General features: G+C 39.7%; 1 protein-coding gene across 1 annotated transcript in view; it reads right to left on the bottom strand.

Moving 5' to 3' along the window:
- Positions 1–27,276, bottom strand: part of LOC119495806 (collagen alpha-1(XIX) chain) — a 111,196-nt gene that overhangs the window by 66,284 nt on the left and 17,636 nt on the right. The window contains exons 10-16 of the mRNA XM_037782617.1: positions 23,647–23,691; positions 19,388–19,432; positions 7,586–7,639; positions 5,751–5,786; positions 3,996–4,025; positions 3,874–3,900; positions 3,257–3,310 (exon numbers count right to left, since the gene is read on the bottom strand). Of these exons, the coding sequence (XP_037638545.1) occupies positions 3,257–3,310; positions 3,874–3,900; positions 3,996–4,025; positions 5,751–5,786; positions 7,586–7,639; positions 19,388–19,432; positions 23,647–23,691 (291 nt within the window). The remainder of the gene's footprint in view (positions 1–3,256; positions 3,311–3,873; positions 3,901–3,995; positions 4,026–5,750; positions 5,787–7,585; positions 7,640–19,387; positions 19,433–23,646; positions 23,692–27,276) is intronic.

The raw sequence follows: 27,276 nt of genomic DNA, 5'->3' as shown, positions 1-27,276 counted from the left end.
ACCGAAGCAGAGTATGCTGGGAAGACTTGGCAGGACATGAATAAACCAAGCTTGCCGTAGCGTTCTTGTGTATTTTGGCTTTAAGGAAGCAGTGTGCATTGACCAAGAAGCAAGCGTTGGTTTTTCAGTCCTATTTTGAGCATGCAAAATTACGTCATTTGGTACTTTTTTTGCGATGCTGTCTGCCACCAAATCCCACATCACTTTTGTATGCACACACGACTTTATTATACAGTGCCTCGTATTTATATATTGATGGGTGTCAGGCAGGCGCTTCCCTGCACTGCATGCTGTATGAGCATACAAAATACTTGGCTTACAAATCACTACACTGAAAACTCTAAAAAATTCCAAGGTTGTTCCCTTCAGCATGCACGTCATTCGCCTCCTCAACCTGTGTACGACCGGGTCAGCCAACAATGACAACGCAGAGCTTAGCACATCATCACAGCACCTGATTAATATTTGAGGGCGCCACCGTTAGCGAGGGCGACATATCCTTTTTTTTTAACCGGCGCTCCCCATCTTCTTTTTTTGATCTGCTGTAATGTGCCACTGAATCCCAAAGTCCTACTCTTTTGCCTGCTATTCTGTGTCAATGCCATCCATAATAGATAAAACCAAGCCATTCACATTACTATTAATGGCAATGTGTAATGTGGGGGAAATACATTCCCATAAATTCCTAGACATGGTTGGACTGGCCCTTACCTCCAACCTGACAAACTGAATTAGTCATCCATCAAGGTAATAATATAAAATCAGGATTCTGTGAATGTTAGACACGGGGGTCACAGAGGGGGTTGGGTGACTGCCCTTGATATGCGTTCTTGCATATGTTGCCTTAAGCTTCAGAGAAGGATCAGCGCAAATGGCATCATTCCTCTTCTCCCCACAATGTCCTCCACGTCTCCTTGAAGTAAATCTAAATGGCTTAGAGTGGTTGTATTTCCCTCAACAATAAATTGAAGTAGACAGTGTGAGAGATGCTCTGGCTTGAATGTAAGGCCTTGTGAAAGCTTTCCACTCCCAGCTATTCTATGAAGGTTGTGGAGTGGTCAGTCTGTGTCAAGAGATTCTGCATCACTTGTACATCAGCTATGACTCTTCGTCGTACCAATAAGTTGAAAGCGCGGACAAGAGTTGCTAATTGGGTGAGAGTCTCCTGCTGTATCAGCTGGCCACTAGCTAGCCCCTGATAATGATATGTGTCCACCTTCCTAAAAATAGGCTGTCAAACTGCAGAAACACAGACTGGTCAACAACTTGGAGGCCACATGTGACTCGCAGAGCTAAGAATAAGCGGAAACCTTAGCACATTAACAGTCACCGTGAAGTCAGCCAGTCATCAAAGACGGGGTATTAATAGATCAGAACTGTGTCTTCGGCAACAGCAACTACAACAACAGCAGCAGACAGTCTGAAATGGCCGGCTTAAAGCCCTGTGGCTGTTTTACCTGCGAAATCTTCAAAGAAACAACTAGTGCAAGAAATATTATGGGTATATAGGAAACCAAAAAGCCACAACATCAAACGCAGAGTGACTTTCTATTCCTCAAAACCCACTATGATTGAAAGATTCATCATAAAACTGTGTTGCAGAGAAAAAAGTGCACACCATAATTGATGCCTCTGACACTCGGTCACGTTAGGTATGAAATAACACCTAACTAATGAAGTGGAGGGACAACAGCATCGAAAAAACATCTGCACCAGCCTCTGAGCTCACTTTTAGATTCTGTTACTTCATGCATTGGGGGAAATGATCCATTGAGAAATAACTCAACCGACGACAGGTCATAAATTGTTAATGCTATTGGAACAAGTTTTGAGTTTGAATGCATTCACACACAGAAGGGTGGAATTCTTGAGATAACTTGTGTCCAGATGTTTCCAGTTGTGTGCATCATCTCGGCTCTTGCTTAATCTGAATTTGCCTGACCTACTTATGGGTGCACTACAGCTCAACCTGCTATGTTTTATATTTCTGCTCCAGCTGAGCCAAATGGTTTTATAACCATTTTCTGTAAGAACAAACCCGGAAAACTCTGTCGTCTGAAGAGCCTATTTTTGCTCACGGTGACACAGGCGGAGGTATTCACACCGAGTCAATTAAGCATGGACACAAAAGGACACTCTCTCCACCTGTCCTTGAACACCGCCTTTCAGCTGTGATGTACAGGAACAATAACATTCTTGCTGCTGAGCAATCGTCAGCTCACCATGAATGTCAGAACACCATACTTGAATTAAAAGTACTGTTCAAATGTACGGGAGTTTGCCAACGCTCCCACAGAGACTTTTTATCTCTGAAAAGAAGACGCCCTCCTGAATTAATATTGTAGTAAATGTAAGTAACGATTATTTTCACTGTCGATTAATCTGTTGATTATTTTCTCGATTAATCGATTAGTTGTTCAGAAAATGGTGAAACATGTTGATCAGTGTTTCCCAAAGCCCAGGATGATGTCCTCAAATGTCCTCATGTGTGATAATGTTAGTCCCTATAGAAGCAATTTCATTGTTGTGAGACTATTTTTTTTTTTATTTGACCTCACTGTATAAAATGACCTGTGGTGACCTCTAGCATAATCACAGCCTCATGAAACTTGACCTGACTTGTTTTGTCCACAACTCAAAGATATTCAGTGTGCTGTCATAGAGGAGTAAAGAAACCAGAAAATATTCACATTTAAGAAGCTGGAATCAGAAAATGTTGGATTTTTTTTTCTTCAGATTAATTGATTATCAAAATAGTTGGCGATTTATTTAATGGTTGACAATGAATCGATTAATGATTGTAACTCTAAAATGTATACTTTTGAGTTACAATTCCTGACAGTTGTGTTCCTAAACGCAATTATTAAAGTCAGAGGTGGCAAATAAATAAATGTGGTGTAATGTTTCAGTTGATTTAGCCATGTCAGCGTCTCTATCCCAAATCAAGCTGGCTTGTTAGGTAACTGAATAATGTGTGCTGCCAGTCGTACTGTAACTGTGTGTGTGTGTGTGTGTGTGTGTGTGTGTGTGTGTGTGTGCGTGTGTGTGTGTGTGTGACCTCTTGACCATGAATCCCATTAATTGTCATAAAACAAGCCCAACCATTAATTCTCTCTTTGTCACAGATCATCTACGCCTCCCCTAAAACAACAACAGCCACCCAGCTGCTGTTTGGCTTCTCCCCAGGCCAGGTCCTCTCAGTCCATACAACCACCAGCCGGACCACCCAACGGGTGGACTGCTTCTGTTTACTCACCCTTTTGCCCTCTTTGCCTGGCTCTCCTGGCTGACCCGGCACCCCCGCCAATCCCTGGGGAAAAAGGACATGCATCATAGTGAATTGGGTGCTACATTCATGCGGCGTTGAAGGAAGAGATTACGGCTTGCTCTCTGTAAAAAAACTGATGCAGACAGATGTTTGTGCCACATGTTCTCAACAGACCAGTGGATAACTAGTGGGCTTATTTGCAGTGATAGGAAAGGCAGAATTAGCTTCGTTCAAATTGCATGAATAGAGAGAAGGGAGTATAAGCACAGCTGCAGTTTCCAGTCTTGCTCATGAACAGTTTCGAGGTGACTTTTCCAGGATCCCCTTAATAGGCAATTTTCAGCCTCGGTTGATCAGAGTTTCATTCCATTATTCCGCACAGTATCTCGATAAGGAACAATTAGTAAGTTAATCAAGGTACGTACAGAGTGGTGATTTTGTTTTGGAGTTCTTGTGCAAAGATATACTTATGGTGGTGCAATAATTGCTTGTCGAACCTAATAGTTGCACTTGATTGCTTAGGAACATGTTATGTGCACTTTGTTCAATGAGGAAAACAGAGGACAATGAGATACTATGCTTAAATGAGATGATTCATTCGTTACCTTCTCTCCTTTGTCACCTGGAGGGCCCTGAATGAGGCAAACAAAGAGTTATGTTTACAAGAAAACAAAAGCATCAACTCAAGAATACAGAATGTGAAACAATATCAACTTAATTTAAGTACCTGATCTCCTTTGAGACATTCTTTGTCAGCCTAGGAATCGAAACAAACAACATGTCAGTCAGCGTGAAAACAACACTTGTATGATTCATATACGGTTTTTAACAATACATGTTTGCCAGTTATAGGCAAGCGACACAGTTGGTCAGGAGGTAATTATCTTTGGCTGCGATGACCCAAAGAGAAGTTAGGGCAAGGCTATTACAACTCCCCAGACACCCTGCTGGCCACTGTCAGGAAAGGGCAGACAGTCGTCTACCCACCAGGCTACAGAATGGACACAAGGCCACACACAACATCTCGGCTTTCCAATAATTGGTGTCCTCTTTCAATTGGCATCCAAAAAGTCAAACGCTGTTGACTTTTCTTGGAAACAGCTGCAGAAATGGACATTCGCAACATATGGCTTTCACATTATTTTGGAGGCCTCATGCAAAGAACAATAAAAGAAAAAGAAAATATTAACAAGGATGCTGACAGCCCTGAGATATTTGCAGCTGTATCTATAAAAAAAAGAGTGACAGCTCTGACCTGTGACACCCTAAATAAAACATGCCTCAGTCCATGCATTGCTTTTGATAATAAATCAATTATTCATGTACGATGGTGCATCTTTTGTTGGCTTGTGAGCACAGCATGTTGACCTTGGGTAACAAGCAATACAATGCAAATTCACCCAGCAGCAAGTCTGCGCTACTTTAATAACTCCTTCACAACATGTTCTGCTCACACTCACCAACCAATTTACTGGCATGATGTGAGAAAGTTTTACGAAAACCATGTTACAGGGGAAAGATTGTTATTTTTTGCTGTAAAAATTAGCATTGGAGAAAAGCTAATGGATGGTGGCAGTGTTGTGTGGGTATCGTAGACACTGTGGTGACATAAAAGGGGCAAGCCAGAAGCAGTGGGACACCGTTTTTGTAACACTCCAGTGCTGATTAAAACTGGCAGGCTGATCCCCTCATGATGTGTGTACATAATTAGCCAACCACCTGCAGTATACCTTTAATCTCCAGCAGCCGTCAACTCCCCGGCTACAATGCATTGAGAGTATGTGTGTTTTTGCATCTGTGTCCACACGTTCGCACTATATGTGACGATAGGTGACTATGCAAGCATCTGCTAGTACATATATCTGCCGCCTGCTGACATGTGTACCTTCAATTTGTGTGTGCACACTTCTGGGCGATGTTCTCTGTCCTCTCGGTTTTTGCAAGACCACACAGAAAGCACCAGTACAGCCAGTCCAATTATGAGATCGAAATACATAAAGCGTGGTGGTGTCGTTCTCCCCGGGTGTCTGTAAATGCGAGACGTCTGCGGGGACAGCCACCGACCCAATAAGCGCATGTCTCACCCATGTGGGATACAGCCAGCGACTGACTGTCAACTTCCAACCCCGAGGCTTGGAGCTCTATCCTCCTCTGCCTGGCTGCTCATCCTTATCCTTTTTGGCCCAAGTGAGGATGCCCACTGAGCCCTGTCTATCTGCTCCTTGTTTGACCCATTCCCAGGCGATGGTAATGTGACACGGACACTGCTCACCCGAGTGCCTCGCTTTCCATCTCTGTGGGCCAGATGTTTTAACACTGTGTGTAGCACCTGGTCGGCCAAAAGGCTGTGATATTTACAAAGCTCAGTCCAGCCATTTCAGGTCACACCCGCATGAGTCCATTTCAATATTTCTACTTCTTCCGAATGAATGTCCGCACACAGATAGCATAATGAAATGTAAATGTAACAGTGTGAACTTACAGGCAGCCCCGGAGTTCCAGGCAGACCTTCATCACCCTGTGAAGGAAGATAATAATTAGTAAAAACTTCAGACAGTAACATTTTAACATTCTGTGTGCACTAGAAATGGCTACACCTGCTAAATCTATACAATACCTTTTTTGACTTTTAAATATTTAGCCTAAAGGCCAGCCATCGTGTTTGTGATAAAAACTGAAGGTCAGGTTTTTACTATGCATGGCGGTAATATCTCAATATATGCACTATGTGCTATAGAAGGCCATTAACTGGTATTTACAGTATGCCTTGAAATGAAGCCTGTCTGATGACTTTCAAACTGTCAGACAACTGGCAGGTGGGCTGGTGCTGTTAAATGTGACAGGCCTTAAAATAAACACAGCCGTACTATATCATGTAAAAGCTTCGTGGCATTAACAATAGACAGGTATGATAACATTGTTTGGTGACTGTGACATACAGGCAGTCACGAGAAGTCATATAAGGAAAGAAGCCAATGTCTTTTGACGCCGGCATAACCCAATGTAAGCAATGATCTCACACGCTTTTTACTGCCTCGCTTGTTTTTTCGTCTTTTCAGATAAAACTCATGCATCACTGTCCATTATTTTTTCGCACATCGCTCCCCTTTGCACCACAATCCCGACGGTACTTTATAAAGCACTGAGCTGAGGATCAGTGGACTTTACATCTGGCAATACCCGTTTATCAGATGTGGATGAAAGGGGGAAAAAAAAGGTGTTTGTAGTTCATATCCATTTTGTTGTCTAAATGAATGTCACAGCTAAAATATGCCTGCTGTGGGATATGCAAGGGACTCATTACTTTATGCTTCCAAATCTGCCTCCCTCTGTCAGTTTCAATACAAACAAACGTTCTCTCCACCCACAACCCCCACCATCCCATCCGGAAAATAGGATAAAATACGCTGTGATTCTCTGTTGTCTTCACAGAAACACACAGACCTCATTATAACTTCAAGGCTGGCAGGCAGAGCATTGCACCTACAATTATGTGATGAGTTCTTCCAAAAGACAACAACAACAACAAATAAAAAAAAAAGCCAGAATAAAAGGGGGAAAATAAAAAGGGCTGGAGATACGGCAACTAATTACAGGAAAAAGCATTTCATCTCATACATGGAAAATAATCCCGCTGTGGGATGAAAAGAAAAGAAAACTTTAAAAAGAACGATATTTCCTGCATTGCAACAAGAGTTTATCTAATTCGTGTCAGTGATGTCAGGGAACAGACGATAAAGGGGCTGCAGATAAGAACAAGGTTTTGCATCAAACTCCTCTGCTGCACTTCCAAGCTTGAAACTAGTCATAACCTACTGTACAGGACATACCTACGTATTCTAAATCAAGAGTCCCTGTGAGGAGTCTCCAAACAACAAGGCAATAGTATGCAATCCACATTTTTGCTGTGGGCTTTCGTGCCATAAAAAAAAACTGTTTATAGAGAGCAAGATAAAGGGATTTTGTTGGCTATGTCCATTACAAACAGCCATCCCTATGAATATACAAATACTCTACAAATATAGTGAGTGGAACATTTTCTCTGAGCCGGGATGAAAGCTACTCTATATGACCATCAATAAGGTCTTGCTAAGTTATGATAGCAATAACAGTATTCTTTAGCTGGCCATGTTTGGAGTAGCAATCATAGCAGCACTTCAAACAGATGGGCAAACCCGTTATTGAGACTGGGATTACAGCTCATGAAAGTCAAGCAGATTCCCTGAAGTATCTATTTTCATTTAAAAAAGAAAACTGAAAACAATTACAGTATGGCGTGTTTTTGTCCGGGCCGGTCTGTACGGCAGACTCACTCACTTTGTTTCCTTTGGGACCAACTGGACCAACTGGCCCAGAGTCACCTTTCAGACCCTGGGGAACAAAAAATATACACCATATTGAAGTATATTTATTTTTGGTGAGAGTTATGGATTAAAGGAACAGTGTGTAACATTTCGGGGGATCTATTAGTAGAAATGGAATATAATATTCATAACTATGTTTCATTGTAAGGGATAATATACAGCGAGCCGGTCATTGTTGTGAAATTAACCCCGACATGGCAATGCGGAGGGGTCTTGCATCGTCCTGAAGGGGTTAATTTCACAACAATGCCCCGCTAGCTGTACATTATCCCGCTTATTACACGGCTATTTACTTAAGAAATCAATAACTTGACACCAAAGCGGTCCACCAGAGTTCAAAATCAGAACTGTGCCCATAGCAACGGTCTGTTGTACATAGCAACAGAACTGCTATAAAGAAAAAACAGAGCGTAGAACGCCGTGATTGACCAATCAGAATCAAGTGTTCAACAAAGCCGTGTAATAATAGTGTATAATCACCTGAAACTAAGAATCGTTGTGTTTCCATTAGCTTAGAATGAGCCCTTCATATCTACATAGGGAGCGGGTCCTCTTCACGGAGTCCGCTATTTTTCTACAGTAGCCCAGAACGGACAAACCAAACACTGCCTCTAGAGAGAGACTTTCATGTTTTCACGTTACCTGAAGGCCACCGTAGTTCTCCGACACGCTTATGATCTGCGGTAACGTGAACAGCAGAGTGTAAAACCGTGGTGTCGCCAGCCACCGTCTGACTTTCGTTGCTCTTAAAGTAATGTTATTATGGTAAGAATGAACTCTGAGCGAGGCGAACGACATTACCACGGTTTTGCACTCGGAGGATCACGTTACCACAGTCTTGGAAAGGGAGGAGTGAGCGGAGGTGTACTCAGTTGGTTTTAATCTGCAACCACACCACTAGGTGTCACCAAATCCTACACACTGTACCTTTAAAAACTGGTTAAAAAAAATCCCAACATGTGTTACTGTATGTCAGTCATGTTGACACTCAGTAGACAAATATCCCATGCAGGTGTGAGATTCTCATGCCTGTCACAACCGGTCAATGACAGAAGAGCAGATAATGTCAATCATTAGATGCTGCATTTACCTAAAGTCTGCTGAGAGATTCACAATCAGCTCCTTACAGTGTCTGCCCTCAACCCCTTCTCTGTTTTCCCTCACCGCACTTAGGTTTAGCAAGGACTGTGTGATTGTCATTGCTTTTACACCTTGAGGCAGACGACCTGGGGGTGGAATTGAACTACGCAAGCTCGGGGCAAAGTCAAGCCCCTCGGCGGTGAAATGCGAAAGAGGAGTGACAACTGAGATAAAGAGTGATAGCTGATGAATGAGGCTTGACACATATTGACAGGCTAAATTTGCAGCGAGCCTTGTTAGGTGTGACACATTTAGGCCAGTAGCAGCAACTCTTTGAAATGGGACAGGAAAAATGGGGAGTGTGAGCGGGCTGTAAAATGATTCAGAAATACAATAATTTGTCATGGTTAAATTTAGAGTCAGAAAGGCTATTAATAGTGAATTATATATCTGCAGAAGATGATTACCTACCTTTATCACATTAAGTCTGGCTCCACCAGAGACGTGACTAATTCATTGCCTATTTCCTGCAAGCCTTGTATTAAACACAATGGGAATACTGGTGTAAAAATAATCACCCCTATATGGCAACAACAGATAATGCAACTCACCTATAAATTGCACTTATGATGACATGATTGTGACATGATTTTATCAGATTGTATCACTTCTCGTGGGTCCTCTGCCCACGCACACTGTCAATAATAGGACAGCTGTCTCGTAGCTGTATATGAGAGCCCAATTCTTTATTCAAATCGACAGCGTAGACACTTTACTCGGGCAATCTGAGACAAAAGCGATCCAGAAGCAAATTCCCCTCTGAGTTATTACCAGGGCTTTGGCAGAAACGAAGGAGCATCGGAGTACAAGGCTCATCTGATAACAAGGACGTAAACAACTTCAGGTTCTGTCGATTACAGAAGCGTATTTGCTGAATCTTGCAGGAATGTTGCCACCACTTTTGTAATGAGGAGTCATATTGTCATGGTGAATAGCGTCTTGTATCATAAACATGTTTTGCTGTTATTGTGATCCTTTACAGCCATTATGTGGTTTCCTAATTTGACAAAGGGACCACAAGGCTGATTTGTTTAGTTTGTGAGTTAAGAGCAACATTTAAACATACTTCTAAAACCTCATTACTACACATTATTCTTCTTCTTCAGCCGTGTAGAATTAATTACTTTAGCACCATCTATTAAAGCTTAGGTAGGTAAAATTGGAGAAACCTGCAAGAGTAAGCTGGATTTTAAAAAGTCGTCAAGTCGCCAACAGTGACAGTCCGTCCCTTCAGGCCTCCTTCCAAAGCCACTTCCCCAAAATTATTATTATGAACGTAAACATATCATAATGAACAATGTTAGTACTCACAGCTGTCAAGCTAGCAGCTTTTGGAAGACTCCGGTGACGCACAATGAGTGAACGGGCAGAGTACGCCGGCATTCAGGCAGGCAGGTAGATAGACAGGGAGGTAGCCGATCGTTTCATTCGGCCCGAATGAAATGATCAGACGGGTTTATTACAGTCCTGCGACAGCCACACATACTGGATTTTTCTCTTTTTTTCCAGAGCATTTGATTTATTGATTGCTGTTGGAATGTAATGAGAATTTTAAAAACTATAACAAAACAAACTTTCTAAATCACCTACCCTAGCTTTAAATTATGGTTCCACCTGAACTGGAGCATGACACTGGGGAAGTTATGCTTTTATACATGACCTGAAATTAAGTGACCAAGTGAACGCTGACCACTGTTAAAAATCCAAAACACAAGCAATTCAATAAATCTATGCTTAAATTAATGAGTTTTAATTCTACATTAGAGCTCCTTAAAATGAATCCCCGAAGCTACTATACATACATATTGTAAATCCTAAAACAACATGTTCTGTTTAGGACTGTCATATTTAAGTTAGAATGACTAAATAATACTATTGTATTGGGTTTTGTTATAAATCATAAATATTTAACGTTATGTTTTAATGTTGCAAAATAAACCTCCCCTACCCGGCATCCTCTCCCGCAGACTGCAGACACAAGACAATATGTTTACAGAAGAGTTGACAGGAACTACTGTACCATAATTCAAACTGAATAATGCAACTGGAATGAACTCGCGCAAGGTGGTGAGTTATATTTCCCATGACACATGTCCTTATCAGAAACCAAACGCAGGTCAGCCAGAAGCTCAGTCAGTCAGAATGTCTGTTTTGCAGTTAAACTAAGCTTTGCAGCTGCTGTGGCTAATCTGTGTCTGTTTTCTGCTGGTAAATACTGTAAGTACAACAAACGACAAAACACTTTTACATAACTGCTCCAGAATTTATTAAGTTTGCCAAATCTTAACAATGCACTCTCTCAACTTCTGCTGTGTGATGCTCACTTTCCCATGTGTGCTGTGGTTTTTAATTTACTATGACAAAAGGTGCTTTGGTATTTTTGAAAAAAAAACTTGGCTTGAATGTGTGATTATTCAGATAATTCCAGGACTGCAGTATTGTCAGTCACAGGACCCGTGGAACTGCACAGCATCTGGACTGTCTGCAGTAAAATACATAATAACAACCAGTGCAATTAAAAGTGAGCTCTCACTTATTTTTTTTTGGCTGACGCTTTTGGCAGTCTTGCAAATGTTGCATTAAATCTTACTGAGGGACACAAAAAACAAACATTCACAAGTTTTCGCTCTAATTGTCTACTTTTCCTGCAGTCATTGCTGTACACCAGGCTTTCTGAATTAATTAAGAGTTTGTGCTTTGAATATGTTAACTGTTTTTGTTGGTATTTAGTAATAGGGCACAAACAATTTCTTGTCAAAATAAAGAATATATATCATAGTTTTATTTTGTCAAAAACCTTTCATTGGGGTCATTTTTGAGAGATGATTCTCACTGTGTTTAATAACATATTGTTAATTAACTTGCAATTATTAACTCAGATAAGAGAAAAAAGTTTCAATTCGTTCAACTTTAAGAGAGCAGAAATTCAATATAATTAAAAAATACTGTATTTAATAAAACTGATATATGACAAGGTTTTGTTGCAAAGCCCTTGACCAAAATCTACTCTTTTTTTGCTAAAACTTACTTGTTGTCACTGCTGCAAATACTGTACAAAGTTGTGCAGTCAATTATTAACTCAGATGATGTTATGATTTGAGCATATTTTTTTATGCTAAATGCAGTACCTGTGAGGGTTTCTGGAAAAAATGTGTCATTGTACATACATTTGCATAAAGCAACCATATTTTCCCACTCCCATGTTGATAAGAGTATTAAATACTTGACAAATCTCCCTTTAACGTACATTTTGAAAAGATTAAAAAAATGTGCGATTAATTTGCGATTAATTGTGATTAAATACTTGAATCGACTGACAGCCCTACTTCTTATATACCAAGGGATGAGAAAATCAAAAATTAAAAAAGAAAGGATTCCTTGAAATCCAAATGTGTAAATGTAGTTGTTAGCAAAGCAATAACTGAGATGTTGATCTAAACTACGCTGTTTTAAATAGTGTCAACTGACCAACACTATTCAATTATTGTATTTTATGATCGTCAAGAGGTCCCATCTCTGAAGTAGTGAAACATCTAATGACCCCTTAAGGGACAAGGCGTATTTTTTCCTTTTGTTTTATCATCCTATCTTCCACACCATAGCCTAGTTAAGCTGCTGCCCTCTGTCTAATGGACTCAGTCTTGAGCCCACAGGCCCAATTCAGGTGCACAGCGACATGGAGGGAGATGTCGACTAGAAGGGCTGGATGTATTGTTAGCTTTTATTGCAAGCTGTGGGCTTTGTTGCATTTACAGGGAAGGATGAAGGTGGGACGAAGGGGCTGGGAATATGCCGGCGCAGGCTGTGTGGCTGTCGTTCCTGCAGCACGAGGTCAGAACACTGTGGGGAGCTGTGTACACTCGCCTGCTAATTACACACACCACTGTGTCTCGTCACTCCTGTAGCGGTGGGGCCGCAAGACAATCTGGCAACTCCCCAGCACAGGACAACTAAAGCAAGCAAGAGGCAGGGCTGTATAAATGCAGTCTAATTATGTTTACTTCTACCTTTTACCAACCACAGCAGCGGCAGGTCAGTGCCCTTGTCTGACAGGAGGTAGAGTAATTGCAAGTTTTAGTTACTGTACACAATTTAATCATCACAAACTGGGTTTGGCCTGTTGGGGAGAGGCTAAATTAAAAAAAATTGTAGATGTATTCAGAACATCCTGGTGGGGAAATGTGGTAATACTGAATGACAGGCCGTTAAGGCTCTGTGGAACAGGATCTCTAAGTAACATAGATATCTTGAGTGCCGGCCTACAAATGCCAGTGAGGTTACAGCAGGAAATGCCTTTTGTGACTTTCCATTTGCTCAGCGATACACCACCGCATACAGTATGGTGATATAAGACTAATCACATTGAGTGCCAGAAAAGATCGCTTATTAGCATGTCTATTACATATAAGTACAGTTTACCAAGGCAACCTAAACAAAGACCAATGTGTGAGGATATCAGAGGTCACTGTCAGAGATCCTCTAGTACAGAGGATATCATGTTCCATCAGCACAGCTTGACTTTTCTACGACACTTTACTATTCAACTGAACAGGGATCCACAAATGTAACTTGGATTACCCGCAAGATAACACGGTGTGTGCACTCCTTCTGTCCCACGGGACGTGTATCTGCAAAACGATACTAGATCACATGCTCATACATAGAATTCTGGCTTCTCAGGTGTCTACTCGAGCCTTAAATAACACACTCGCTTTAAAAACGCAATATGAGCTAATTGCAGTAAAGGGACAGATCGGGTTATGGAGTCTCACAGTAAATAGGTTAACTGAAATCATTAAGCATAGTTTATTTGCACAACTGTTCTTACTATCTTGCTCCCTTTTCAAATTAAGTTAGTGAAATTAAAGTAGAATTATATGTCGGGAGCGTTTTTTTCAATACTGAAGCAACTCAAACTAAATTAAACCAGTCAACCAGCACTTGATGACAGATAAAATGATATGTAACAGTATCATTAAATCATATATTAATTATATATTAGGGGTGGGAAAAAATTAATTCACCTACTGTATGTATCACAATTTTTTTTTTCTTTTTTACGATTTTGAAATAGATTTTTTAATGCCAGAATTGATATATTTGCTTCATTTGAGTCTGTGCGGAGGTAGAAGGAAGTTACCACTTTTATTGTTGTAGTCTGAGTAACATGACATCATATCCGTTCCGTATCCGTCAACCAAAACAAACCAAGGTCGGATGCAGCAAGCCGAAATTGAAAAGGTGAAGAGCTAGCGACGGACTTGGCGAAGTTAGTGGAAGTATACACGTGTGACTAAGTCCGGTTTTCAAAATAAGGTGTTAACAAAGGGAACTGTATATACAAAATACATATATGGAAATAAGATTGATTGGATTATATTCACCAGACGTATAAAACATTACATGTCCCTTATAAATTAAAAAGAAAATATCTCTAATTTGTGAGGGAAATGTCTTTATTCTTTGATTTTTGGGTTGCTGGAAACAAATTAATAATTCCTGACAATGACTGATATATTTGACTTCAGGACATCTCTGACTACATACATGCTGAAAATGAAACATTTTTACTGTATTAATTTAGATATTTTCCAAATTAAAAGTCCCTAGAAGTGTATGATTCAACTTTTTCCCAAGTGTTAAAAAAGTTTACAAAAATCGCAATAAATCATCATATCGAATTGCAATTCTTGTAGAATTGCAATACTTGAAAATTGCAATACATATCGAATCGGCACCCAAGTATCGTGATAGTATCGAATCAGGAGATAGGTGAATCGTCCCAGCCCTACTATATATATATATATATATATATATATATATATGACAACATGATCCACCTTTATAATGTTAAATATGGATCTCACAGTTTTACAGACCTAAAGGAACCATGCAAAAACCAAAAGCTCTATGCGATATCTATATTACAGACCAGAGCATCTGCAGTCTCTGCAAATCTTCTGTAAGTGATTAACTGGTTAAGAAGGGGCTGCCTTATTAAGTCGATGAGGCTCAACCTCATCCGCTCACTTACGGAGGCACTGGGGATACTGGCTTTAACCCATTAATCCTATACTGCTCTGCTCACTGATGAGACATGGGGCTAGGTTACCACATATCTTTTACACCGCGTTCATATTAATCTAAATCAAATACAAGGGTTAGGTCAAGAAATCAAATAAATCACAGAAAACAGCACGGCTGTGGAAAAGACTAATAATGAACATCCCATCACAGCTTGATTTATGCTGTAATTTCATGCAGGGAGACTGTTAAATCTTAGATTTTCTTGGTTTCCACTGAATTTGCAGAAGGGTGCATACAAGGAAAAGGTATCAACTGTGATAAATGACCGACATTTGTGTTGGCATTATTTGCACAGAAAAAGCACTAAGGGTAGAAATGACATATTCTAGTTAATCTCTTCACTTGAAAGCAGCTTGAATCAATATTTTTATATTAACAACTGAGCACAAGACTACTTGTACTGTATGTGAAAGGAGCTACTCGGGTTGACAAACCAACAGAGAATATTAACCGACTTTGTAGTTCCCCTCAGCTCTACTGAGCATTTTAGAGTCTATCAGCTCATTGTTTTGGTTTATTGGCTTTACTGTTTTGGGTCACCCCACTCTCATCTGCGTCATTTTCAGCAAAAAAAGCTGTAAGAGAGACTGAAGAGAGACAAAGTTAGGGACTTAGCGGGCAAACATATTGGAGCTTTTAACTGCTTAATGATAGGATTCTCATATAAAAATAGGAAAGTTAATTTTTGGTAATTGTTTTTGCATATATTGTTAAATAGCTCTACAATGTGATCGGGGATGTGATCTAAAAGGGTTAAAAATGCATTTTTCAATTAATATCGACTTAAAGTGATGTATTTACAGCTTGTTTCCTCTGCCCCAAGTGCCCAACAAATCAGTTAATGTAATGGAAATATAAGCTTTTTAGCAGATCATTTGTTTTCAAATATTTTCTTATTTAAGTACTGTAATTTGCTATGAGGTTTCCTCTAAGCTCCAGAATATAGCGACTCTTTAAAGAACCATCTTACTCTGCATCAGATGAAAAGAGAGGTGTCAATGCTATCTCTGTGTAGTACAAAGGCAGGTCCAGGACATGTTTAACCCACCTAAGCTCAAAGACAAAGCCCAGGTGACTCTTTGATGTATTAGTAACTGGCCTGCTAGCTGATAAGATACAGCCGGTTTAAAGCAGATCTTGCTAAGTGCAACCGAACGTTGCATAAGACATTTTAAGGTGACCTAAATGTTCAAATTAACTTTCATGAACTGAAAACACACCGTGAAAGGGTTAAAGTTGTAAGACGAAAACAATGTTTACTGAGGTAATAAATCAAGTGAGAAGTAGGGTAATTTTCTCATAGACTTCTATACAATCAGACTTCATTTTGCAACCACAGGAGTCGCCCCCTGCTGGCTATTAGAAAGAATGCAAGTTTAAGGCACTTCTGCATTGGCTTCACTTTTTTTTTTTAGATCTGGAGGTTGCCCACTGAGCTAAGCTAGGCTAAACACACCCAGAGCCATCCATTATTATCCATAACTTGGTATCTGCAATGCTGGACAAACAAGCCTGCTTAGAAGCAATGCTACAAAAATGTAGCCCCTATTTTTAAAAACATTTCTTTTGTTTCAAATCACTCATGAAATAGGGGCACAGTATAATAAATCCCAGGAGGGTAGGCATGGTGAGCCATGTTGTGAGATTGATCAAAGAAAGCCCAACCGCCCATATGGGATGCATAAAGAGGAAAAACAAGTCACCTCTCCTGCTGAGAAGTGGAATTGTCACTTTCCAGATTTCTAATCACTGACTGAACACTGACAGAAGAATAAGAATCTCATTTCTAGTGACAAAGTTTCAGACTGAGCCCCACTAACGATGATGCCTCCCACATAGACAGAGAGCAGGCCGGCCTGTCAGCAGACCCCTATCGTCTAATGCTGCCAAATTAGCAACTCACTACCCTTTTCAGACCCCACACCCCCACGTGTACATACACATGGTAGATGCCTGCCTCCCCAAACAGAGCTGCACTCAATGCACTGATATGCAAATTAGCAAACAACATCAACTGGTGACATCTAGACGAAGTTTTGAGCAGCTGCTTTTCTCAGAAAGGGGTCATCAACAGTCTCATTCTCTCCACAGTGAACAAGCTTCCAGCTGTTTCTCCAGTTTATGTACTGCTGTTGTCCAGTCAACTGGAGCCCAGGGTGAACCAGCGAGCGAAGAAACAAGGGGCTGCTCACAAGCTCTGTCGCTCTTTCCTCTTGATTGCTGTATAGCACCAGTAGCAATCATTACAAAAAACACACCAGAGGAATCATGTAGTGTACGCTCACATTCTTCCATATAGCTTGTGTAATATTATGACTACAAATCAGTCAGTCTTTGATGCCGATGGAGTTAACTTCCAGTTAGGTGGTCTCGCTCTCCTTCAAATTTCTGTGTAAATAAACTTGATCACGTCATTCATATGCAAATATACTCATGACGTCAACTGGCTTTTCAAGCTGCCAATAGCTACTTACCTTGGGACAAAGCGAGCCATAGTGGTTGTGGGTAGACAAACCAATGCTTGAGTTTATAACCTGCCAATTCTTTTTTTTTTTTTATCTTTTTTTTCCCTTTAACCGGAATTTCACTTGAATTACTGCACACTCACATTTACTTATATCCTAGGTAACCTTCTTAGGATACTTCAGGGAAATACTGATTGGTTGAAAGGAAACAGTACAGAATCTATCCTATCCGAGTTGATCCTTCCTCATTGACCAACTTCATTATTCTCTTTACAGTAACAGTAGGCTAACCTTCTTTCCTAAATATCACCAGCAGCTTTACCATTAACACAACATAAAGATTATTTTTGCGGCAAAATGCAAACATAGATATAATCAGTATTTGAAATTCTGCTAATGTTTTTTATCTACTAATAAATCCAGGCAGAATTACATTTTCATACTCGGGCTGTCAAAGTTAACGCGATAATAACGCTAACGCTAATGCAAATTTATTTTAGCACCACTAATTTCTTTAATGCATTAATGCAATTCAATCTTTCGGAGGTCGTAGCAGGCTTAGTTTAAAAGCTAGAGAGAAGATACTGGTATCATACGAAACTAAAACTAAATTTTGGCGAGGAAAAACTGGCATGGCCATTTTCAAAGGGGTCCCTTGACCTCTGACCTCAAGATATGTGAATGAAAATGGGTTCTATGGGTACCAACGAGTCTCTCCTTTACAGACATGCCCACTTTATGATAATCACATGCAGTTTGGGGCAAGTCATAGTCAAGTCAGCACACTGACAGCTGTTGTTGCCTGTTGGGCTTGAGTTTGCCAGGTTATGATGTGAGCATTTTTTTAATGTTAACTGCAGTACCTGTGAGGGTTTCTGAACAATATTTGTAATTTTTTTGTGTTGTTAATTGATTTACAATAATAGATATATACAAGCAAGCATATGTCTCCACTCACATGTTGATAAGAGTATTAAATACTTGACAAATCTCCCTTTAAGGTACATTTTGAACAGATACAAAATATGCGATTAATCACGATTAATTATGGACAATCATGTTATTAATCGCGATTAAATATTTTAATCGATTGAAAGCCCTAGTTCATACGTAACTGTATAGCAGCAGTCTGTGTACTATTATACTTTATTAACAGATTCTTCTGTAAACTCTACATGCTGTTGTAACTGTACTTTTATTACATTTCTTAACAAGCTAACTTCCTACTCACACAAAATAGTTTTTGAATACGAAGTACTTCTACTTTTATTGCACTGCGGCTCGACACTCTTTCGGCTCCACATACTTTTATGTCTATCTCTGGTTTTCTTTTCTGATTTCTCTCAGAGTTATACTGTTAGGGCAGAGTGCACATCACAGCCTGCGGGGAGGCTGATTTCTGTGGCAGCTGTTTGACTTCTCAAGGGTGATGAAAAGAAGTCCCTTTATTAAGCCACTTTAAACTGACCATCTGCACAGCCTCCAAGAGTGTACCATTGTGGGCAAACAAATGCTGTACAACATAAAACATCCTTTGATTTAACTAATACCTTAGAGGGAAAGTGCATTAATTTGCTTGTGGCTAAAACAACTTCACTTAGATCTAAGAAGAATAGTAATTCACTTCTAATGCATTTGCATTTCGTTAAAAAAAAAGAAAAAAAGCCTTTACTAGCTCTTCATGTTGTGGTCCACATTACATACATTAGTTGCATCAATGCAGCCAGATTTAAGAGCATGCAATAAAGTTTAACCTGAAAAGACATAAACGGGGTTATGGTAATTTGAAAAATGAGTTTAGTCCATTAGTATACCAAGCCTATGGTAGCATACATATCAATTAATTTCATGACAGAAGGACAGTTCGGGCTCGAATACACTTAGATCCACTTCAGATATGACAGGCACCTGAAAACAGGCAGACAGAAAACTGCACTTTGCTCCTACCCCCAGGGCATCACACAGAAAATGAAAAGCCTATAAGAATTGATTCCTTGACGAAACGAGATCTGGCTGATGTGCTATGTATGGAATATATGTCTGCTGGAGATAGTAGTACTTACCTTCTCCCCATCGATTCCCTTTTGCCCTTCTGATCCAAGTTCCCCCTGCAATGACAAGATTGAAAGTTAAAAGGAAAGGAAAGGACCCTCGGAAAGTTCATACTTTAATCTTTTTTTTCCACTTTTATACCCGGAAGGTAATTATTGTGACACTTCTTTAATGCCACATTCCCTATTATTAGAATCAACCAGAACCTCTATAAAATCTGAAGCAAGATTAAAGGGTAACGTTGGTATTTTTCAACCGGGACCCTATTTTATGTTTTTGTGTCTAAGTGACTAATGGGGGACAACTATTTTTGAAGGGCAAGTGAGCAGCATCAATGTAAAGTTATGTTCACTAAAAGTGCTTGTTTTGCCACTGACAGGCTCAGATTGTTATTACAAGAGTCTGACCACATTATGGAAAGGACTCGACAGAGAAATAAAATGTTTTTCCTAGCTTTTGCTTGATCCAGTCTGTTTGTTATTGTGTCCGAGTGCCGCTCAAGGAGAAGGCTCATGAAATCTGAATATCTGTATACTCTGACTCAAATAAATACAGCCGGCAACCGAATTCAAAGACTTCATCCACATTGTCGAAATCATCTAAATATTCAGCCATGACATTGAAAATCTTTTAGATAACACTAAGCTACGCTTTCTGTACTCCAATGCAACAAACTCTGCCTGACTGGCTTTCATGTTTCCACCATGGATATATTCCACTATTACACCATTGTCTCCCGGCAACACGTCTCCTTGCCAGATTTCAGAACGAGACTTCTCCTTGAGTGAGACTCTTTCCATAATGTCAGACACTTATAATAACAATTTCTTAACTTTGTTTATTGAATTTTCAACATAATGAGCATTTATAAAATAACTTCACTTACAGAGTATAGAACAACACATCAAAAACAACAATATGACAAAACAGGGCAGCCACAGAGGGAAATTATATATATTTTATATATAGATATTTTCTATATATTCATATTTTTTAGTAATCAAAAATATATATAAAATAAAAGATATATAAAAAAGATATATTTTGATAAAATGATTTACATATTTACAGGTCAACTAGATCAGACAGTACAATCTTCCTTAAGATCATAGATGCTGAGTATACACATACCAGGCCTCTTACATCAGTGTGTGATGTCCTCACCTTTTTCCAGTTTGGTAAAATAAATAAATAAATAAAACTTATATATAAATAGAAATATTAGGGCTGTCAATCAATTAAAATATTTAAATATTAATCGCAAATTAATCGCACATTTTTTATCTGTTCAAAATGTAAAGAAATTAGTGGCATTTTTATCATGTCAACTTTGACAGCCTTGAACAAATATACAGTAAATCATTACAACATAAGAAAAAAAGGGGGTCCACATTGCACAGAATTTGTTTTTAGACCCTATAAGTGTGTGTTTGTTGTCCAACCTCATGCAATTTAAAACGGCTTTAATCCAAAGAGCATGAGAGGGGGGTGCAGAGGATTTCCATCTAAGCTAAATGAATCGCCTCACCAATAAAGTGTCAAAGGCGATTACATCGCTATTCGTTTTGGTCAGTTGTAAAGTGGGTGCGGAAACCCCAAATAATGCAATTAAAGGGTCTGGTCCGGGTGTGTTAAAGATGCCTTTCAGGAAACCAGTAAGAGATGGGCAACACACAAATGTGTACATGACTTGCAGGAGTCTGGTTACATCTTACACAGTTAGGGTTCACATCCTCGTAAATTCATCCATAGATATTTTTACTAAATGTTAGCATATCTCTTGTATTTATGTGAACTCACTTAAAGGATTAAGGAGTTATACTAGTTTCAAGGACAAGGTTTATCCTCAATAAGCAAATCAATTTAAGCATCAAGGGACTCTACAATCTAATCACAGCACTGTACAGATGGACTGTTTGGTGTTAGTATGATATTTCTATCATGTATTGTTCTTGAGTTATTGTGGTTACAAGAATGTGTAAACTCAATACAATCAAATACACAGATGCCACCAGGGTGACATTGTGTCTCACATACACTACCGTGTGCCACGGTGGCAGAACATAAAAAAGAAATCCTTCCTAAATGCAACTATTAAGTTAAACTGTGCTAAAGGGGGTGAGAGTAACTTTTCGTTCTGTCCTCATCGGTGCAATAAAGTTAAATCCCAAACTCACTCACAGCTCCTTCAAACTGAGCTTAGCGGGGAACCACACACTTGCACCGCAGTGACACCGATACAAAAACACATTTGGGAACCAGATACCAAATTCCCGGCAATATTGTTTGTAAGTGAGCTCACTGCATCATTTCAGCTCCAGCCAAGTCTATAGCATGCGTAAGATTATATGTTGTCGGGGAATTCTTTTTGCAAATGAAACATCTTAGAGGCTCATTTCCACAAATATCTTCCTGATCACTGATTCTTCTTGAGCTACCCAGCCCCTACTTTTCCACACACTCTGCCAGAAATATGTGAGATGTCTTGAAACTTGTTGGCTCTGTTATTAGAGTGTAACCTATACGGTTTCATGACCTCAGCTGGCCCGTAAAGCTCAAGCCCACTGCCACATTATAGTGTCCAAGGACAACCATATTATTACTCTCATATCGACAGCTGCATGAAATTGTTGCTCTCACAATGTCGCTAACAAAAGAGCCTAAAAATGTGTCTTTAGGTTTTGTCCAAGGGCACCATTTGAGCCAGAACAGAGAGATACCAAAGAGCCAGAAAAGGCTTGTCTGAAGAGGAGTTGAGCATAGGTATAAAATACTACAAAGCATGGTGCTGTGCATGAGCATCAATATCAATACTACCGGTGGTGCTCTTAATGGGGACTTTTCTTGTGCACTGTTGTGCAACGAAACAGCTTTCCTAAACCTCACCTCAGAAGGCAGAGAGCGCTGTGCCATGAAGTGTTATCCCATGTATCAAGGTTCATCCGCAAATGTCCCCGACGGTGAGCTTAACGTCTTCTATGGATATAGATCCAGGATTAAGCCATCGTCCTCATCCAGATCCTATTTACTGCCGATGCATAAACTGCTTCCTCAACCATCTGCAGCACAATTGATCACTTGAATACAATGAAATATCTAGTGGATATGAATGTTTTCTTGCTGTATATTTTCTTAATTTTTCTGAGAATAGAATCACAATCCAATACCCTCTCTTTATGAAAGTACTACAGCGGGACATTCTCACTTTAAGACATGGAAACAACACCGGCATTACACTAAGTGGTGCTTCCTGGTGACCGGACCTGCCCTCCCTCGCTGAAGGAGATAAACACAGGCATCCGAGATGCCACATTTGATGGTCTACAATCTTACTGATGACAATATCATAGAAGGCAGCAAGCCAGCAACCAAATAGTGATTGCAGTGAAATGTAATTTTACTGATAGCATGTGAAATCTGGCTATTTCCTCAAGCTCTTCAGGATTGTAACAGCAACATCCAATTACAAAACAAGCACTTAGCAAGTCTTAAAGCTTCCATTAAAATTCACACTTTTCTCCCAATTTAAATGTCCAACTCCACAGCAATGTCTGTCACTCCTGATCCCCCACTATTGGCCGTGGGAGGGTGTGTGTAGACAGTTACCGCAAATACGCATCAAGTTATGCAAGCCATTTGTTTTCCACCCGACGGTGAAGAGCTTCCCCGACAGATCCCAGCCCCCACTACACAGACAGGCCCGACCCTCAAGTAGAAGTTGCTACTACAGCGACGAGGACACAATCCCTTACTGGCTTCACACCCTTGAACACTGCCAACTGTGTCCAATGGGGCCCCCGGCCAAAGCCAGAAAAGCCGGCGCTGCTTGTGATTGAACTTTGTAGTAGCACCGTTCACCCTGCGCCAACCGGGCACCCACTTGCTGCTTTAATTCAATTTTGAGATTGCTGTGTTTTCTGTGTTGCTGTGACGGGGTCAACACAAAGCAAAAGCCAGTGATTCAATCCAAAGATGTTAGAAAATCATCTCAGAGACGGGCAGTTACAGATTCCATAAATCACTAAAAACACAAAAAACATGCCACCTGCTATTTATTCACTGCATCTGAAAACCATGCGGTAAAAACAAAAAATCTATTTGAAACTACAGCTAAATGTATTTATAGGGAGGGAGAAAACATAAAAAAGCTGAAGCTCCCAACTGAGTTCATGTCAATCACAACTTTAATCACAGCTTTACGCACAAAGCAACACCATAGGGAATGTTGATGGAAAGGTTTTTGAAGTTGTTTCATCAGTGAGTAGCCTACCTTATGTCCTGGGTTTCCAGAAGGCCCGGCATCCCCAGTGTCCCCCTGTGACGGAAACAGCACAGAGAACAGTTAGTGAAAGGTCTCTCGTTCACACATTAGTGAATAGCTTTATGACGGCTTGTCATTTCAGCAGCGATCTTGCTCTTACAGCTGTTCCACAAGTTATTGCTGACCTACAGTAGTAGGCTCGGCAGCTGCAGAGCAGGATACTGTTTCCCCAACAACTGGAAAGCACAAATCCGAACCTTGTTAGGGTTCATTGTATCATTTTAATAATAATTGTATTTAAAAAAAAAAAAGAGGACATGACAGGGCAAGAAAGGAGAAAAAGCTTGCTTATCCTAGGGGTATAACTTTATACAGGGTGGTGGTAAAGTGCAAGACAGAATGGGAGAGAAAAGGAAACAGATTGTCCACAATGTTGTTAAGAGAGAGAAGATGGAGGTAGATAGTTATTCAACAAATTAAACTCACACAGAACTTGCTGCAAGCTAAGAATCTAATTAAATGTGATGCCCATTCATGGTCACGTCTTCATTACAAGAACTCAATAGGCTTGTTTAGGAAGAACGAGAAAATGTGGCAAAACCTAATAACCGAGATGCCATCTCTATACATATGAACCCATTATTCTAGAAAACACACCCAGCCCACTTTTTTATAAATACTTAGCATTTGATCCGTAGAAATACTGTTCTTTGACTAGACGTGGAAAGATGTAATGCTTTCCACAGACTCAGCAATTAGATGATTATACTCCATTTGTGTGAGACAAAAGAGATTCACAGCTGCTGATGTCATTCATTAAGAAGAGATAAGCCTCCTATAAAATGCATATGGGAATGTACGCATTTCACAGAGCTCTCTATCCAGCCTTCTTTAATTTAAAATTTCTACTCAACCGCTGACACAAAAGCCTTTTTAAAAATGCTAATAACATTTTCACACTGATGAATATAATAGGAAAAATTGAGGGTTTTGACTGCTACTGGAAATTCAGCGTCAGCGAAATAATAACGAGTCTTGAATACAATCCCCAGAATTATTCACTTCGGCGGTATAAATTGAATTAGAGGGTACTAATTGAAAACACAAGCCATAAGACCAGGAGAGTTGTAAATGGTGGAAAACAAATTAAAGGTATTGTAAAAGGGGAAGAAGTTTTAATTTCACCATTATGCCTGTGTTGTTTTTTTCTTCTTTTGCATGTACATGCAGGAGCTGTAAATCTAGTAATACCAGGGTTTATGTGCAAGGCCATAGAAAATGGATTTCCTTTCAAGTAAGCTGCATTCTTATGACCCAATCCTTATCTGTTTAATTTCCTGAGGGATTCTGGATTAATCATAGCAGTTTAATCCCTTTGCAGTGCATTAGAATCCTCCATCAAACTCTTGACTATAATGCGGTATAGTACTTTCTGTAGGAGTAACACAGCCAAAGTAATCCCCGCACACTTCTCTAAGAAACCCTCTGTGAAGGTCACTGTGATTGGCCTGCACTTCTCATTATGGGTGTTTTAAATGCTCTAAATTGCCCAGATGTCTTTGATTAATCTCTACAAGTCAGGCTAAATTGTTAATAAGTATACTCTGACTACTTTTTAATCTTATACAGAATGGGATTCTCATGTTGGTAATTGAAAGTCTCATGAGCTTACCTTATTAACAGTATTTGCTATGACACTGTTACTCCCTTTCAATGTGGTATAATGTAAATCTAAAAGAGTGCAGTCATTGGGACTCCCTTGGAAATTTAGGGATCAATATAATTTGCTTAAACAGAGGTCTACTGCTACCATAAATTACCAGACAGATTAATGTGCAACAAGGTCAGAGGGAATAAGAGAAAAGCAATTACTACACATGATTTTGTCAAAGCGTGACGTTTCTGATATACTGCACACATGGCTAAAAATAAACCACTTTTCTACTGTTTTTCTCTTAGTGGTAGTGGCACGTGAACATTTGCAAATCCCACAAGACGTGAGAAACATTTTCAATCGATGATTTGTTTCATTTTGTTGCTTACTTCACTAACATTTTAGCCAGTAAATGGCATACTGCTTATACTGGTTTGACATCATATGCAGCTATGCCTGCATTATTAAAGGGATAGTTTGGATGTTTTGAAGTGGGGTTGTATGTGGTACTTATCCATAGTCTGTGTATTACCTACAGTAGATGACGGTCGGTACGCCCCCAGCTTGGAGAAACAGTACAAGCAAAGATATGTACTGCTGTAGACGGGGCCGACAGCAAAACATATTTTAGCCACTTAAAAGAAAGGCTCACCTAAAACAATCAATATCTGTGTACGCTATATTTAGAATATTTTCACCACTTTACCTTGCCATCAGACAGCCCTTTCCGACGAAGAACTGAAGCCGTTTTATCCATTTACGCTCTCGCCAAAGCCACCAAACTCTACTGAAAAAAACAGTTATTTTACCTCATAGAACACGGGGCGAGAGCATAGATATACCTGCTTCAGTTCCCCGTCAGAAACATAGACTGTATAGCTGTCTCGCAGCAAGGTAAACTGCCAAAAATATTTTAAATATAGCGTATACATTACTGATATACAGATATAACTCCATCTACTGTAGGTAATACACTGACTATGGATAAGTACCTCATACAACCCCACTTCAAAACTCTCAAAGTACCCCTTTACATCAAATACACCTTAACCTCTTACAGTACCACGTTATACCAAGATGATTTATTCCTAGTTATTTAATGGTAAAATAAAGTGTGTCACCACATTTCCACCTCAGTCTATCAAACACAGCAACCGTAGCTCGTGTGAACTCATTCAAACTGTAAATTAGGTAAATTAAAAGATCTCAGAGCACCACCGTCAGCGTACTAATTGCCGGAGTGGCACTCTGCTGCTGTGCCTGTAAATGTATTGATTTCACTCATCATGAAAACAAATGTCTCCCTGTCTGAGATTTATTAAGTTAAGACTAAACCTTAGATTAGACATTTGCTTTTTCTCCACACCGAGAATGCCTTCAGCTCTCATGATGCTGCAACAATTCATTACACTATGTGAGTATAAGGAGATGAATGAGGGGAAGGAGGGGATTAGGAGGAAGGAGGAGGAGGAGGAGGAGTTCAGATATTTACAATGTAAATTAATGTAAAAATGATTGTTTGTTTTTGATTTAACATTTCATCATTTAAGTAAAGAATAATGTAGATAAAGCAAGGAAACCCAATAACTTCAGATTCGGCAAATTACTCTTTGATGCGACAACCTCTTTAACAGTAGGCGTATGTTTTCAATCACTTGTTAATGCCAAGGGTGGTAAATACAGAAATATCTTAACTTATATGCTATATTTACAAAATTGATTAAAAAATCCCAGATCCCAGTAAATGAAATGCTTGCCAACAGTAGCAGCATCTAGGTTTAGATCGATGGTATCGGTAAAATTGGTGTTAATAGACATAAAAGGTGCAGCTGAATAAAAATAAAGTATCTACTGATATCACATGCCTTCGTCAGAATTAAACATACTTGAGTTCGGTTAAGTATCAGTTCACCATTGAGATTTATCATCCTTCTGAAAAACAATTCACATGAGCATACTATTAATCCAAAGTGGAACAATGGGTC

Source organism: Sebastes umbrosus, chromosome 10 (genome assembly GCF_015220745.1).
Source record: "Sebastes umbrosus isolate fSebUmb1 chromosome 10, fSebUmb1.pri, whole genome shotgun sequence".
Taxonomy (NCBI): domain Eukaryota; kingdom Metazoa; phylum Chordata; class Actinopteri; order Perciformes; family Sebastidae; genus Sebastes; species Sebastes umbrosus.
The sequence above is the reverse complement of the archived record's forward strand: the minus strand, read 5'-3'. Positions and strand labels throughout refer to the sequence as shown.